This window comes from Daktulosphaira vitifoliae, unplaced genomic scaffold (genome assembly GCF_025091365.1).
Source record: "Daktulosphaira vitifoliae isolate Bord-2020 unplaced genomic scaffold, ASM2509136v1 Scaffold_4, whole genome shotgun sequence".
Lineage (NCBI taxonomy): Eukaryota > Metazoa > Arthropoda > Insecta > Hemiptera > Phylloxeridae > Daktulosphaira > Daktulosphaira vitifoliae.
The window spans coordinates 24,581,929-24,596,710 of NW_026099575.1; the positions used below are offsets into that span (position 1 = coordinate 24,581,929).

Consider the following 14,782-nt stretch of genomic DNA (forward strand, 5'->3'; position numbering starts at 1 on the left):
ATATTTTCATAAAAATATTTACTAAAACAATAAATATTTATTTAACGTACCAACAGGATATGTTGGATTATTCAAGTCAACCCCAATGGCCAACCCTTCTTTATGCCGTAGCATTTCTTCATACTATTGTACAAGAGAGAAGAAAGTTTGGGCCTCTTGGTTGGAATATACCATATGAGTTTAATCAGGCTGACTTTGCTGCTAGTATACAGTTTGTACAAAATCATTTGGATGACATGGATCCTAAAAAAGTACATTACAATATATTATATTATTAAATAAGTTATTTTATTGATTTATTTGTGGCAGGGAGTCTCTTGGCCAACAATTTGTTATATGCTGGGTGAAGTTCAATACGGTGGTAGGGTTACAGATGATTTCGATAAAAGATTATTAGTAACTTTTACTCAAGTACATTATACAGCTTTCTTAAATATAATTCAAGGATTGTGTAAAAGTAAATTTAATTTTAATAATTTTTTAGGTTTGGTTTTGTGATGTATTACTTCGGCCTGGGTTTGAATTTTACAGAAGCTATAAGGTTCCTACAAGTCGAAACATCCAAGTAAATTATAAACATATAACATTATGCAGAAGTTAATAATCATAAAGTAATTTTTTTCTTTGTCGATGTATAAAGGGCTGTGTCGATTACATAAATACTTTACCAGTAACTGATTCACCTGAAGTTTTCGGGTTACATCCGAATGCAGATATAACGTAAATTCTTTAATATATAATTGTTACGAAAATAATATTTAAAAGTAAATACATTAATCTATACTCAATTTCAGCCATCAAATTAATACAGCAAAAGGAATTTTGGATACAATTTTAAGTGTTCAACCCAAAGAAGGTGGAGGTGGAGGTGGCGAAACTAGAGAAAGTGTTGTTTATCACTTAGCTGAAGATATGTTAAAAAAATTACCTAAACAATATAAAGACTTTGAGGTAAATTAATAAATTACGAATAAAAAATATTTTTATAAATAATAAAAAAATCTGTTTTATTAGTTAGTTTATCTACCGTTAAATCGATATGTTTAAATTTACAATAATTAACTAATTTAATGAAATATATTAAAAAAATTATTATTTTAAAAGTAATCTTATATTTTAATCAAAACCTATGTAGTAAAACAATAGGTATATAAAAGATATATATTTTTTTTAAATAAAAAACAAAATAAATTTAGTTATATTAATACAAAATTGTATAAAATATTATATAATTCTTAATGGATTATAATAGGTAAAAGAGTCATTACAAAGAATGGGGTCGTTATTACCAATGAATATTTTTTTGAGACAAGAAATAGATAGAATTAAAAAAGTCATTGGTATCGTCAAAAAAACTCTCTGTGATTTGAAATTAGCTATTGATGGTACAATTGTAATGAGCCAGGGCTTGAGAGAAAGTTTGGATGCTATGTATGATGCTAGAATACCACAAAAGTGGCAAAAAGTAACAATTTCATAACTTCTGGTAACTTAATATATATTAAATATAGTATTTTTATTTTCTGTTATTATAGGTTTCTTGGGAATCAGCTACACTAGGATTTTGGTTTACTGAACTTTTAGAACGTGATAATCAATTTCGAAAATGGATTTCAAGTGGACGACCAAATGTGTTTTGGATGACTGGATTTTTTAACCCTCAAGGATTTCTTACAGCTATGAGACAAGTAATTAAAATTTAAAAGATTGGTTTTATAAAATTATGTTTGTTAAAACATTACTTAAATTAAAATACGTTATTAAAAATTTTACTTAGGAAGTGACAAGAGCTCATCGAGGTTGGGCTTTAGATTCCGTTGTACTTCAAAACCTAATAACACGCCATAATAAAGACGAACTAAGTGATTCTCCACCAGAAGGTGTTTATGTCAGTGGAATGTTTTTAGAAGGTGCTAGTTTAGATAGAAAATCTGGTAAGTTGGTGGAAAGCAAACCAAAAGTTTTGTACGAACAGATGCCAGTGATTTATATATTTGCCATTAACACAACTGCGGGCAAAGATCCTAAACTATACGAGTGCCCAATTTATAGAAAACCTCAAAGAACCGATCTAAAATATGTAGGATCTATTGATTTTGAAACAGACAGCAATCCTAGGCATTGGACGTTGAGAGGGGTTGCACTTTTATGTGATATCAAATAATTACAAAACTCACTACAAATGAAATTTTATGCACATTCTGTATTTAAATAATTATAAGTATTATTTATTTAAATGATCCAGTTAAAATATTCAACATTATTTATTTATAAATTGTTATTATTGCTCGGCTAAATAACTGAAATATATATACACCTACTAGATATTTGTCGGATTTTTCTGATATCTTGAGAATTATTCTGTTTAAAAATAATTTTATATAATTAATGACAATATTATTTTTGTATTTTAAATAGTTATTATTAAATACGTATTATGTATTGTTCAATTTTTAAATGTTAAAAATTATGATTGATAAAGATAGTGTAAGGTTATTGATCGCAACAGATACTTTTTTCCCTCTTTCGAATTTTCCAATCACTAATAAAACTGTACTTAACGACTTTTGCCAACTTTCAAAAATCCATCTAACCCCTCAGTATTATAATCACCACAAAATGCCATTATCGTTAATGAACTTTTTAGTTTGAATATTAAAAGTCTACCATTGGCTGTAAAAATATATATCGACTAATTACATAAGTTCTTAATGGCAAGTTAAAACTTTTTTGGTTTCAAGCGCGAAGTCAGTATCATCGATGAAATTCGATCACATAAATAAGTTAACTTAATTATAAAATGAAGAATAATAAACTTATACTTTTAATTTATTGGTTTCGCTAATCAAAGAAACTGAGTACCAATTAATATCAATAATAAATATGAAAGTTATATTTACGTAATATAGTTAAATTTAATAATTAATATTTATTATTACCTTAAGTTTGACCAATAGTTTAAATTACTATTTTATTCAGTTCTAAAAACAAATTAATTTTTGTAATAACTTAAATAAGTTGAGATAGTTTTCATTAAGTTGCTATTATTGAGTAAAAACCAATACAATAATTATACCACATATAAGTGTTCAGTAACAGGTTAGTTGTTATTAACAATAAGAATAATATAGAAACCTGTTTCCTAACTTAATGAATACATTGTATAATTTAATTTATTAAAAAGTCGTCTTTCTTTCGTTTTTGAAAATGTACAGATTTAAATTCCATTATTTTATGAACAATAGTTAATATTAAGTTCATTTTAGGTTACTCTTAAAATCTAACAATAAAATAATATTTTCTTACAATTGACTTAATATTTACTGTGGTCCATAAAATTAATGCAAATTTTTATCTGTACATTTTTATGAAAATATTATTTAAAAAAAAATTAGGGAGTAGCACTCTTAATAAATTATACTGTATAGAGTACCATGTACGCTTTACAATGTAATGATTAGTATATAGTATCACTACAGTGATATTATAATCGAAAGATATCATAGACCCTTTTATTCATTTAATGTTTACTACAAATTAATATATTTTATATGAATAGCTGTAGTGAGCGAATAGGTATGAAAACTGATTAATATCATCATATGCCACAATTTTTAGTTATGTGAGATATTGTTTCATACGCATTCGAGTACATTTGACTATAGTAATGTCGAATTGATAAAACTAATATATTGTAATGTAAAGAAATATATTGTATTAGTTAGTTTTACATTTATAAAAAAAAGTTGTTATTTTCTTCACTCTTTAACTCGTTTACTTTTTTGAATTTGGTGTTGGAAGGGTCGAGTAATAGCAATTGGTTTAACAGCAGTAGAAATAATAGTAATCTCGGAAATGGTCACACTCCGTCCACCACTTAATGACCGTATCACGGGACTTATTAAGCATACGACCATATTGGAGGGTTAAGCTCAATAAATTTATGGCAACAGCCTGAGAGTCGACAAACTGCTGCTACCTCCACGGGTAAAGAGAGCGTTAGTGGTGGTTAATGTCAGTTTTAAATTAGTGGCTTAAACCCTTACTCACTTTGCCGTCACATTTTTACATCGGCTTGAAGGTATGTAAACCATCACAAAATCCGGCATTAATTATTGCCGATTAATTGCAACGAATGAGCCTTCGTCATCAAATGACCGTTTAAATTGTATTTATTTTAATCCGAGATAGAGCTAAATGGGAAATCATCAATTTCTCACTGAAACCTCAAGTCTAACATATATCTGCCAGCGACATTCCACTTGTATCACAATGAAAATAAATTAAAATTTAGAAAAAATTTTAATCTTAATTACTTTTTGAGTCAATAATCAAATAGTTCAAAACCAAAAAAAAATTTATTTTATTTTTAGTTTTTATTTTTCATATTTAATTGATTTTCTGTTGAACTAAAGTGTCAGTTATTTTAAAATCAAATTATTTTTTTTTGTATAGATGCAATAAAAACATAGTATTGAGATTTTATATTTGCAAAAATTATGAATTGGTAACATTAAATTTTTTATACAATACATATTTTCTTATCTACAACGTATTTTCAAAATCTAATCTCTCGATCTATTTACTTTTTAACTGAATACATTGGAATTTTGATAAAATAAAATCAGCTTTTATTGATTTTATTAAAAAAATAACAAAATAATTATTTGAAGTGGTATTTCATTATTCACGAAATTTGGCTGTACGTTTTACAAACATACATGTATTTATAAGTCAAACATGTATGAAACATGCAGTTCGATTTTCACCTTAAACAAGTGAAATAGTGTTAAACCATTAAAAACAATACAAAACTATATATTTACAATAATATATGCTAAAATTTATCCAATCTTCTTTTTTTTGTGTCCTAAATATTTTATGTAGACACAAAACAAAGATACACCGTTTTTCTGTAAAAAAATATATCTCTCTTAATGATTTTATTAGCATCAAATTTCTTCTATACTATTTGTCAATATTATGACATCACAATTACTAGAAAATAATTATGTGTTTAAAATGTTTAAAGCTTATAATAATCATTCATCAAATTTATTTTATTTTCCGCTTAATTAATAAGTGTCTTTACCCGACTAAATGACATTCATGATGTTCAAACATATGCTTAACAGTATATAAAAACATATTCCTTAACTTTTAAACCATTAAATTAACAGTTTTAAGGTTTTTACCGTTATGAATTAGTTTTTCATTGTGCAATTCATTACCGTTTGAACGTAAAAATAGTGTAAAAAAATAAGCTGAGTTGGTAATTATTATTCACTGTTTCTTGATTGTTATTTGTACCATAAAGATGAAATCATTATCTATCAAATGGAAATATATCGTAAAGTAATCAAGAAATTTTAATCATTCATCAATGAGATAATTTTTTATAAAAAAATTCTTCATTTTTTTTTTATAAAATTATGTTAATTATGATAATTATATTAAAAAATTAAAAACTGAATCGTTGTATACTTGAAGAGTGTAAAATTCATATTTGGTCTAATTGATTTTATTAGCATTTTTGTAGTAATCTTAGATTAGCCATTTAGCAATAATTATTAGAAACCTGCGAAATAACTTGAAAGTTGTAATAATAATTCGTTGAAAAATAAATATTTTCCGGACTTCTTCCTAGAGATTTTAACAACATGTTGATTTCTGAAAACCATTCAGGTTTATTTATAGGTAAATCATTATTTTGACATAATAAACTGTATATTTTTTTATGGACGTTAATAAAATCACTTATATATTGAAAATATATTTTTAATTTGTCAAACAGTTTTTCGCTTTGTGAAACTATTATTGTATTTTGATTAACAATTTGTATTTAAAACATCACTCATTGATGCATTAATTACGTGAACGTGGGTGCTTATAATGATCAACTAATTCCCAGTCATTCAAATAGTATGCATGATAACCAACAAGATTTAAATATAAGTCAAAAACACACAAAGAACCTATTCAAATACTTCCAAAATCGAATAATGTACTTATTATTTTATTCATTAGGCCAGTGTATCTTATTACTATATTTTATTTAAATTATGAATGATAAAAATGAGTTTTAATTACTAGTATAGTATTTAATGCATTAAATCAATAAGAGAATTATAAAATATTCATTTTTTTGACTGACTTATCTTAATTTACCTTATATCCAGTGCTAAGTGATTACTTAAAAATATAATAAATGTTCAAAAAATTCAAAGCAAAATACATTTTTTTGTGCAATTAAAAATAATGTATTTGTTACAATTTGTATGTATTTAACTATAATATGTATTAGTGATGATAAAAAAATACTAATTATTCTATTGGTGATTAGATAGTCTCCAGGACCAAATAACAAAGTTATAGGTTGATAAGTAGCTTCTAGATAATAATGTTCACATAGCCCAAGGGGGTTTTTATCCCTTTAGTTTATAATTTGTTGGCAAGAACTAATTATATATCTTTACCGTCCGCTTCCTTTGCTGGTAAGCTGAAACTCCTTTGGTGAAAATGAGTTTGTATATATGCTTGTATTTGACGTTTTGTAATTATATATTCACTGCTGCCAATAGCTCTAGGATCAAATTAAAATTTCATAACAAAAGCATTTTAAAATATTATAACAAAGGGATTAAGTGATTGATTTAGTTGAATTGAATTTTTGATAGATATACGAGTTCTAAAAAGCTTTGTAATTATTTTATGTCCATGAACGTTTAAAAAATATGTTACTATGATAAACTTACCACGCATTTACAAAATTGAGCGCATTTGATTTTTTATTCAATCTTTCATAAATACGTATTTCTCATAAATCAATCATTTATAGCATACCTCAAAAAACAACATAACTCAATTTTTTCAACTTGAGTTACGTCTTTACAAAAAAAAATATTCCATCGAAAAATAATTTCACTTGAGTTTTCAAGTAAAACCATATTCTCTTGATACGAGAAGACTTAATGTAATTTTTTCCATTCCAAAAATATTTTAACAATTCGTTTTATTTTTCAAATAAATATATTTTTTGAATGGCTAATTTATTAGCCGAGTTTCTAGTTTCTAAGCACCTTCTCATTTTGTCAATTTTTATGCTTGTATAAAAAATGTCTGACGAAAATTTACTGAACTTGTATAACGTCTTTATATTCTGTAAAATAAAATGGTATAATTCAAAAACTCAGGTCAATGAAAGAAGAATATCAAAAAAAATGTCATAGAAAAATAAAACATTTTAATTATGTGGTGTTAACAATTTTATAATTTGGTTATCGTAAAAAAAGTTAATATATATATTTTTTTAATGGTTAAATTTTTTCTATTATTTTAATATTTTAATAAAGATATGTAAACAAAAATAGTCACATTGTATATGAGGGGTTATATTTAAGTCTCAGAAAAGTGAAAATCACTCGAAATCTCCGATTAAAAGAATCAGCGTTCTAAATTTAAATAAAAAAGTTTTATTTATAAAAGAAAATCTAAATGAAAGTAAACATTTTCTCTTTAATTAAGTCTGCGTTCAATGTTTCCGACAAAAAATAATATATTGAATATTATTTATTGCTACACCTTATTTTATGAATTTTATATTATCCACAAAGTAATGACATAGATACGACTAAAATTATATTTATACATGTTATGGTAAATATTTTTTTTAAGAAATATCAATGTTTTTAAAATATTTTATATTATACATTATATTTAAAAAAAGTTTTAATGTATTCTTGTTTTCTAATAGAAATCATGGTTTAATGTGTATTCGTGTTTAGAAATATTTTTTATAATTATTTCAAGAATATTTTAATAACTTTTATTTTATCTTTTTAAGGTCACTGATGGAATAATTTACCACCATGTTTTTATTATATTTTTTCTGAGATTTATAAGTTATTATCTCATAAATAATTGGAATAATTAGTTTAAAGTCATATTATAAATCGCAGTGTACGATATTGGAATTAATTCTTTGCTAAGCGGTAAAAATCATAAATGATAAAATAATTTACTATTACCTATAGATTGTCATATTTTACTTTGTTTATATCATAAAAAATATTTCTTAGGAATAGATCAAAATAAAATTTCAGAATCAGTTATTTAATACCTATTGAATGATATAAAATAAAAAGGAATAGATGAATACAGTAAGGTATAATCACATAAGATCTTGTCTCTAATACAATTTACAGTAAAAAAAAAAAAAAAAAATTTTAAAAGTGGTAAAATCATAATTTTTTTCATATTATTTAATATTTCCTAAAAAACCTGTATGCCATTTTTCATACAGTTTGCTCCAGTAGTGGCCTATGGTCTAAAAATAATACTGTTCAGGTAATTAACTTACGAGGAAAATACCATGACATAACTAGTAAAAATTTTAATTAATCACTTAAAAATAATAAATATTGTTTAACAATAATAATAATAATTTTATGTTTTTTCTTTTCGTGTAAATAAAGCAGGTCAAAAATATATTTAAAAAGATTTAAATTTCACACAGCAAATTAGTATGAACAATTCTTAATTATAAAAATCAAGTTTAATTCTTTAAATAACAAGGGCATAGTGCTATATCTGTATATGGGTAATATATTCGGACACAAAACAGTTTATACATTTCGTTAAATAATAAAGCAGACAAACGGTAACTGTGACTGAAGAATGGTAATTTGATACGTGTTTACGTAATCCGTTGCAAAGTTCATAATATAGAGAGTATACCTAACAGAGAAATAAATTCGCTGTAACCTTAATTTGTGTTAATAGTTGACGCTAGAGCTTTTAAGACAAGAGTATAAAGATTGAAGCAGAAGAGCCGACCGGGACAAACAATTGACACTAAAAATGTTCATCTCCCAGCTTTGAGCTGCAGTTTTAATAGTAATAATTATTATTGTAATCATTTAGTTGTGTGATTAATAGGAACGTGTCCTCTGTAATTACGGGCCAATGTGTTATTTACGGAGCACATTACCGACGAGAGCAGTTTCCCGGGACCGTTTAGGGGAAGCTGTTGTCTAAATGGCCGGTTGATAATGTAACATTACTGTGTTTCCCAAGGTGTTTGTGTGACTGTATGCGCTTCTCTTCCAAGCTGTGTTTTGCCGGGTGTTTCCCTTCATCCCTTCGAGAAACAGATTTCCATAATTTGTTGTAATTTAAGTTTTGCCCAGCAAAGTTTATGGGACAACTTTTGACCGGCTGGTACGCTACTTGCATTACGTGTCCGCAGCGTAATTAATGATGGATTTTATGATTTAACGGTACTAAGTCTGCAAATTTCATTGAACAGGGTACTCCAAACAAGTAATTTTCTAAAAACTATATTAATGCTCTTATAAAAAAGTTAAACCCATAAAATTAACATTAAATCAATAATTATTTATTTTTATCTTCAATTTTAAATGGAAAATTTACAGGAAATGTCGGTAAAGGTTTTATTCAAAATATTTCATTGAAATGCTAAGTGTACTGTTTAAAACACACAGTATAAACTTAACTAGTTTAACTAATACTTTTCTTCGTTATACTTGTCAACAGTAATTTTTCGTGAGAAATAAAAATAAGATTTACTATGAGAATTTCATAAATGTCGTAGTTTTGCTTGACATGTGATCAAAAACGTATACAGACAAAAAATCACCATTAGAATTATTCATTATTTCATTATGAATATCGCACTGAGTATGATCTTTATTTTAAACTCGATGTGGATCTTAATATATTGATAAAATTATTGTATTCCCCCACCTGGATAATACCATCGGCATTAATGCAATTAGTGCATTCAGAAAAAAAAATTGTAACTATTACAATCTTCCTACGAAACTTGTATGGTAAAGAAAATAATCCAAATTTAATTTTGAATATTTATTTAATAAAATAATTGATTGACGAAAAAACGAGAGGCAGTATTTTTAATAAATCACAATTTATATCAACCAAAAATCAAATTTAAAGAATGAAATCTTCAATGTCAACTATCAATATTTAATTATTTTAACCATTTAATTTAAGTTAGTAGTACTAATTTATTAACACAACATAAGTTATCCACAAAAAATACTTAATAAGTAAAAAAATGTCTAAATTTGGATAGCGATACTGTAAAAAAATAGTTAATATTATAATATAATAGATTAAGAGTGAAGTTATATCATACTAGAAAAAGTAATATCAACAATCAGATGATTCTTTAATTAAGTAGATATAAATAATTATATATTAATTATAATTCACAAAAATGAAAAAAAAAAAAGTAGAAATCAAGCTAAGCCCCAACTTTGGACCAGTAAGTGTTCCTCTACAATTGAATTCTCCACGAATAATTTATATAGGGTATTCAGTAAGTAAGGAAACGGTTTTTTTTTGTTCTCGTTGTTTATAACAATTGACTTGTACCTACTGATATACAAAGTAATTCCTTAACTACGTTTCATAAAATAGCTTCGAAAATGTAATAGCTAATTATTATTTTACTTTTTAATTCGTGTCAATTTTCAATTAACAAATAGTAACCTCATTTTTTTGATACCATCATATTTATAAAATAAAAAAAAATTGTTCGTTTTAAAATTTTTTTATATTATTTGATTTTGTATAGGTATCAGCTGTTTAAAGTTCAGGAGTAAAAAAAGCGTACTCATTTTTAAAATATAGAATTTTTATTTGGTCGTATTAAATAAGTTATCAATAAGTAAATTAATATATCACAATGTTGCAGTTTTTAAAAATTAGTACGTTTTTTCTTCTGGTTAATATCCAAAGTTTTGAAATATATTTTTTGATACCACTCTTGGAGGGGTTATGTTTTTGAGTGGGACACTCGGAAGAAAAAATAACTGCGCGAGCTTTATTGTCCATTTATTTGTCAATCGGATGATAGCTACAAAGTTTTTATGGTAAGATTTGACAATAAATCAATGCCGCCCCTCAATATTAGACGCTATCATGTGCCTACAATACCTATATATATATATAAATACGCACCTGTTTAACTAATCAGGGCCTCCGTGTTAGATTTATTAAATTAAATTTAATTAAAAATTATTATAATTATAATAGTTATTTTGATAAATCTTCACTGAAGTCAACATTTCAACAAATTTTCAATAAAATATGAATATTGTTTATTTAGAAGACTGACTTTTAATTAGTCAAATACGTAATTAGCTTGACAATAACACACTAAATCAAAATTTTTAATTGTATCATAAATTTAGTACTATCATATTCATATGTGATCACTGATAAGTATTCATTTGTTGCCTTTGGTGTGTTTTTTAAAGAAATTGAAGAAGTTATATATGTTAAGTTTAAACAAAATACAAGTTATTTTGAAACTTAACGGTTTTGCATTGTAGCGTTTAATAAAAATAATGTTAATCATCATTAGCTATCTAAACTTGTTTCAATTAAGCCGCGATTTGACTGTCCTGGGATTTTTTATTACTTAAAATTTTTTTATTCTTAACAGTGGAGGTGTGTTTTTTTGTTTTTTTTTTTTAATAAAAAACCGTTTTAGAACCTGTATTAAACTAAATTTTTAAGATTTTCTGGTACTTTGACACTTTTTTAACAGAGATTTTAATATATTGTTTATTAAAAAAAAATCATATCTAATATTACCAATTAACTTTAAGGGTTTAGAAAAATTGGTAAATATAATTTGTGGATCCAAAATTTTACAAAAATCATTTTTAATGAATTAAAAATTATTCGAATGATTTTATTTAAAAATTTTTTTATGTGTTACTATCCGATTTTCACTAATTAGTAATTAATACCGAAGACGATGGAAAAATTCTATTAGCAGATTTGAAATAAGCGCGAAAAATTGATGTAGACGGGTAAATTTTCATTTGCGATGATTAAAAAAGAGCTATTTGTTGGCAAATATTATTATTATCGAAGAGCAATAAGATTAAAAAGTTGTCAAAGCATAAAGAAATGTTTATTAACTATCGAGTTGTCATGTCTGAAATTTTTTCTTTTTGAAAATTTTACGGAATATGAAGTCGATCAATTAAATGTTACTGTCGTAATCTGATTGAGACCATACAACAAAAACGAATAGCAAACGGTAAAAATAATAAACTAAAAAAATCAACGGTCTGCGACGGACTCGAGGCGTACTTGTCGTAAAGAAGGGGGTTTGAACCACAGGGTTTGGGCGGGGGCTGAGGTATTACCGAGAACTGGGTGAACACATAACCCCCAACGGGCTGCACGGATGTAGGTCACCAAGTGGCCGGTATAAGATGTTCGCCCACGTGGCCCACTACGGGCGGGGCATCAACACACAGCGTCGCCGTACTTACTGCCGTGGCCCCTCCCATTACTAGCCAAAGCCACGCACAGAGATGAAACGCAACGGCCCGAGGCAGTTACCACCGGTACGTTGTCTGGAGGACACGCGGTTCTATCAGTCGGTCAATCGAATCCAAAGTACGACAAAAAGAATTCTTCAAGCTCATTAATTCAAACGTCCAGATTTATAAATTTTGGTAAGAGAAAATATTATTACACATAATTCAGCGAAGTAGCGTAAAAAACGTTTGGGTTAATATTTTCAATGATAAATTCGCTTATAGTTATTCAGACTCGCATAAAATCAAAACAAATTTTACCTCCAAAATTAATTTTATGCATTACGGTAACTAAAAAACAATTAAATAATTAAAAATGTTTAATTATAACCTTTCTTAAATTGTATTTAATATTAAAAAAAATTAACATTAGTTATTTTCATCCGTTTAAAATTTCACTTTCAATGTTGCAAATATGTTCAGCTGAATAAATTGTTCAGAATTGAATTTATTTTTACTTTGTCGATTAAAAATTTAATATGTAAAATTATATTTTAATTAGTTATGTAGATTTAAAACTACATAGTTACATTAAACATTGAAATACATTAGTTTTTTGAAAATTTAATAATAATTGTTGAAAAATTCGATAAAATCTATTGGTAATTTTTTTTGTAAAATAAAATCGAGTTGAATAAAAAATCTACAAAAATTATTTGTAAATAATTTTGATGATTCCGATGGACTTCATTTCCACACGGTCGCAGACTATTTCCGAAAAGCAGGAAATGTACGCACTACGTCGAATATTATTTTATATACATTTTTTTTAAACGATAATTTTTCCCGGATATTATTGAATTGAAATCTGAAAGTAACGCGAAAAAGTTTAATGCTTCGACAGTGAAAAAAGTAGAATATTTCTTGTTAAAAGAGGAGTTCTAGATAAAAATTGCACATTAAATTTCTGCACATATAAGTCATACAATATTTTTCACAATTTTAAAACTTATTATTAAATTCTATATTTAATATTCTTATATCCGGATTAATCTCTACCGATACTTGAATTATACAATTTCACCTATAAACTTGTTCGAAATATCAACGGGAAGTTAAGAATTTGTAACGGGTTTAAAAATAATTTCTGCATTTTATTTAAACTACCCTATCGCATGATTAACCGGCAACGATAAAGAAGAAATCCAATATTCGTACACAGTTTATAGCATGCCCCAGAGTCTTAATGAAACAGTTTTAATTACTGATTTTTATCGGCAGGACAATCGCATGAATCCCCACCCTATTCTGTTTTATGGCGGCAAGATGAGGGTATTAGACAATCGCGGAAGAAGCGAAAAAAAATTAAAATACTAAGTCAACCCTTTTGCCAATGCAACTGGCCTTGGTTTGTACCCACACACTCATTACACCGCAGAGTTTCCGAGTCGTTTAACTCGCGTGATGTTCTAGTTTTCACACGATAAAAACCACCGCGGTTGTATACTATTCACAGCTGACAAAAGGACTCACGATTTTCCTATCTATGGAGATAGTGTTGATTAACGTTTGGTGTTATAATAACATTATTTTGTGCATGTTTGTATCGTCCAAATCATCTAGTCCTTTCAGCGAGCAGCAGAATTAAATTGCCTTTTGAGGGGGCTGAAATGTACACCGGATACGCTTCGAAAATTTTCAAATATTTGTTTAACGCTTATCTAGTTGAGAGCATTTGAATATTTTTCAGTACCAAATTTCTCCATCTCTGTTACCCTATGTGTTAAGTAGACATGATCTCTCGCGAAATTAACAAAAACCATGGTAATAACAATATATTGAACAATATTGAATAAAAAGGGCCATTGTTGTACTTACCAAGCATTGAATAATCGAATGCGATGGATTAAATTTAAAACTCACCCGGTCGCTAATAATGAGTGGAACGTAAGCCCCACTGCCACTTCAATGGGAACGCCATGAAACATTATTATTCCCGTTATTGTTGTTTTTAAGGTACGATCGTAGATTTAATAGCAAAATAAATATCTGCAACAGGATGATATGTAGCTTTTTCAACTGTAATACAACGGCGGTAACAGATGCTGCTGTACAGCAGTTACAAAATATTACGCTGCTATATATACTCCAACGGCTATAGAATTATTATTGTTCGATCATACATGTGCGTACATCATTTTTCGATAAACCCGCTTTTTCAATATAAATGACCTGCACACTCACCGGTCATGAAGATCCTGTAGAAACGAACAATTCTGCATCGTAAACCTAGTGCTCTGAAAATGAAATAAAAAATAACGTTTTTTATCCGTGCATCGGCCGCACTCGTGACAAAATTAACCATAAAGGTAAACGTTGATAGTTTTATGACAGTCGAGCGAAGGTGCACTCATTCGAGAGGAAACTGCGGTTCATTGTCTATAGTCCAAAAATCAACG

The 14,782-nt window shown here is 27.0% G+C and overlaps 2 protein-coding genes across 7 annotated transcripts in view; both read left to right on the forward strand.

Annotated features, from left to right (window-relative positions):
• Positions 1-2,927, forward strand: part of LOC126903486 (dynein axonemal heavy chain 5) — a 30,584-nt gene extending 27,657 nt beyond the window's left edge. For 2 of the 5 annotated variants that reach the window (XM_050681658.1, XM_050681659.1), the window contains exons 57-64: positions 57-251; positions 310-411; positions 485-565; positions 641-720; positions 795-951; positions 1,253-1,465; positions 1,536-1,688; positions 1,778-2,926. In XM_050681658.1, coding sequence (XP_050537615.1) covers positions 57-251; positions 310-411; positions 485-565; positions 641-720; positions 795-951; positions 1,253-1,465; positions 1,536-1,688; positions 1,778-2,164 — 1,368 coding nt within the window. In that variant the 3' untranslated portion in view covers positions 2,165-2,926. Of the gene's footprint in view, positions 1-56; positions 252-309; positions 412-484; positions 566-640; positions 721-794; positions 952-1,252; positions 1,466-1,535; positions 1,689-1,777 lie in introns of all 5 variants that reach the window. The other 3 variants (XM_050681657.1, XM_050681660.1, XM_050681661.1) reach the window with 3 other exon arrangements.
• A 9,459-nt stretch (positions 2,928-12,386) lies between these two features.
• Positions 12,387-14,782, forward strand: part of LOC126903829 (LIM domain transcription factor LMO4.1-like) — a 34,170-nt gene continuing 31,774 nt past the window's right edge. For both annotated transcript variants that reach the window (XM_050682332.1, XM_050682333.1), the window contains exon 1: positions 12,387-12,521. The gene's annotated coding sequence lies outside the window, so the exon portion shown is untranslated. The remainder of the gene's footprint in view (positions 12,522-14,782) is intronic.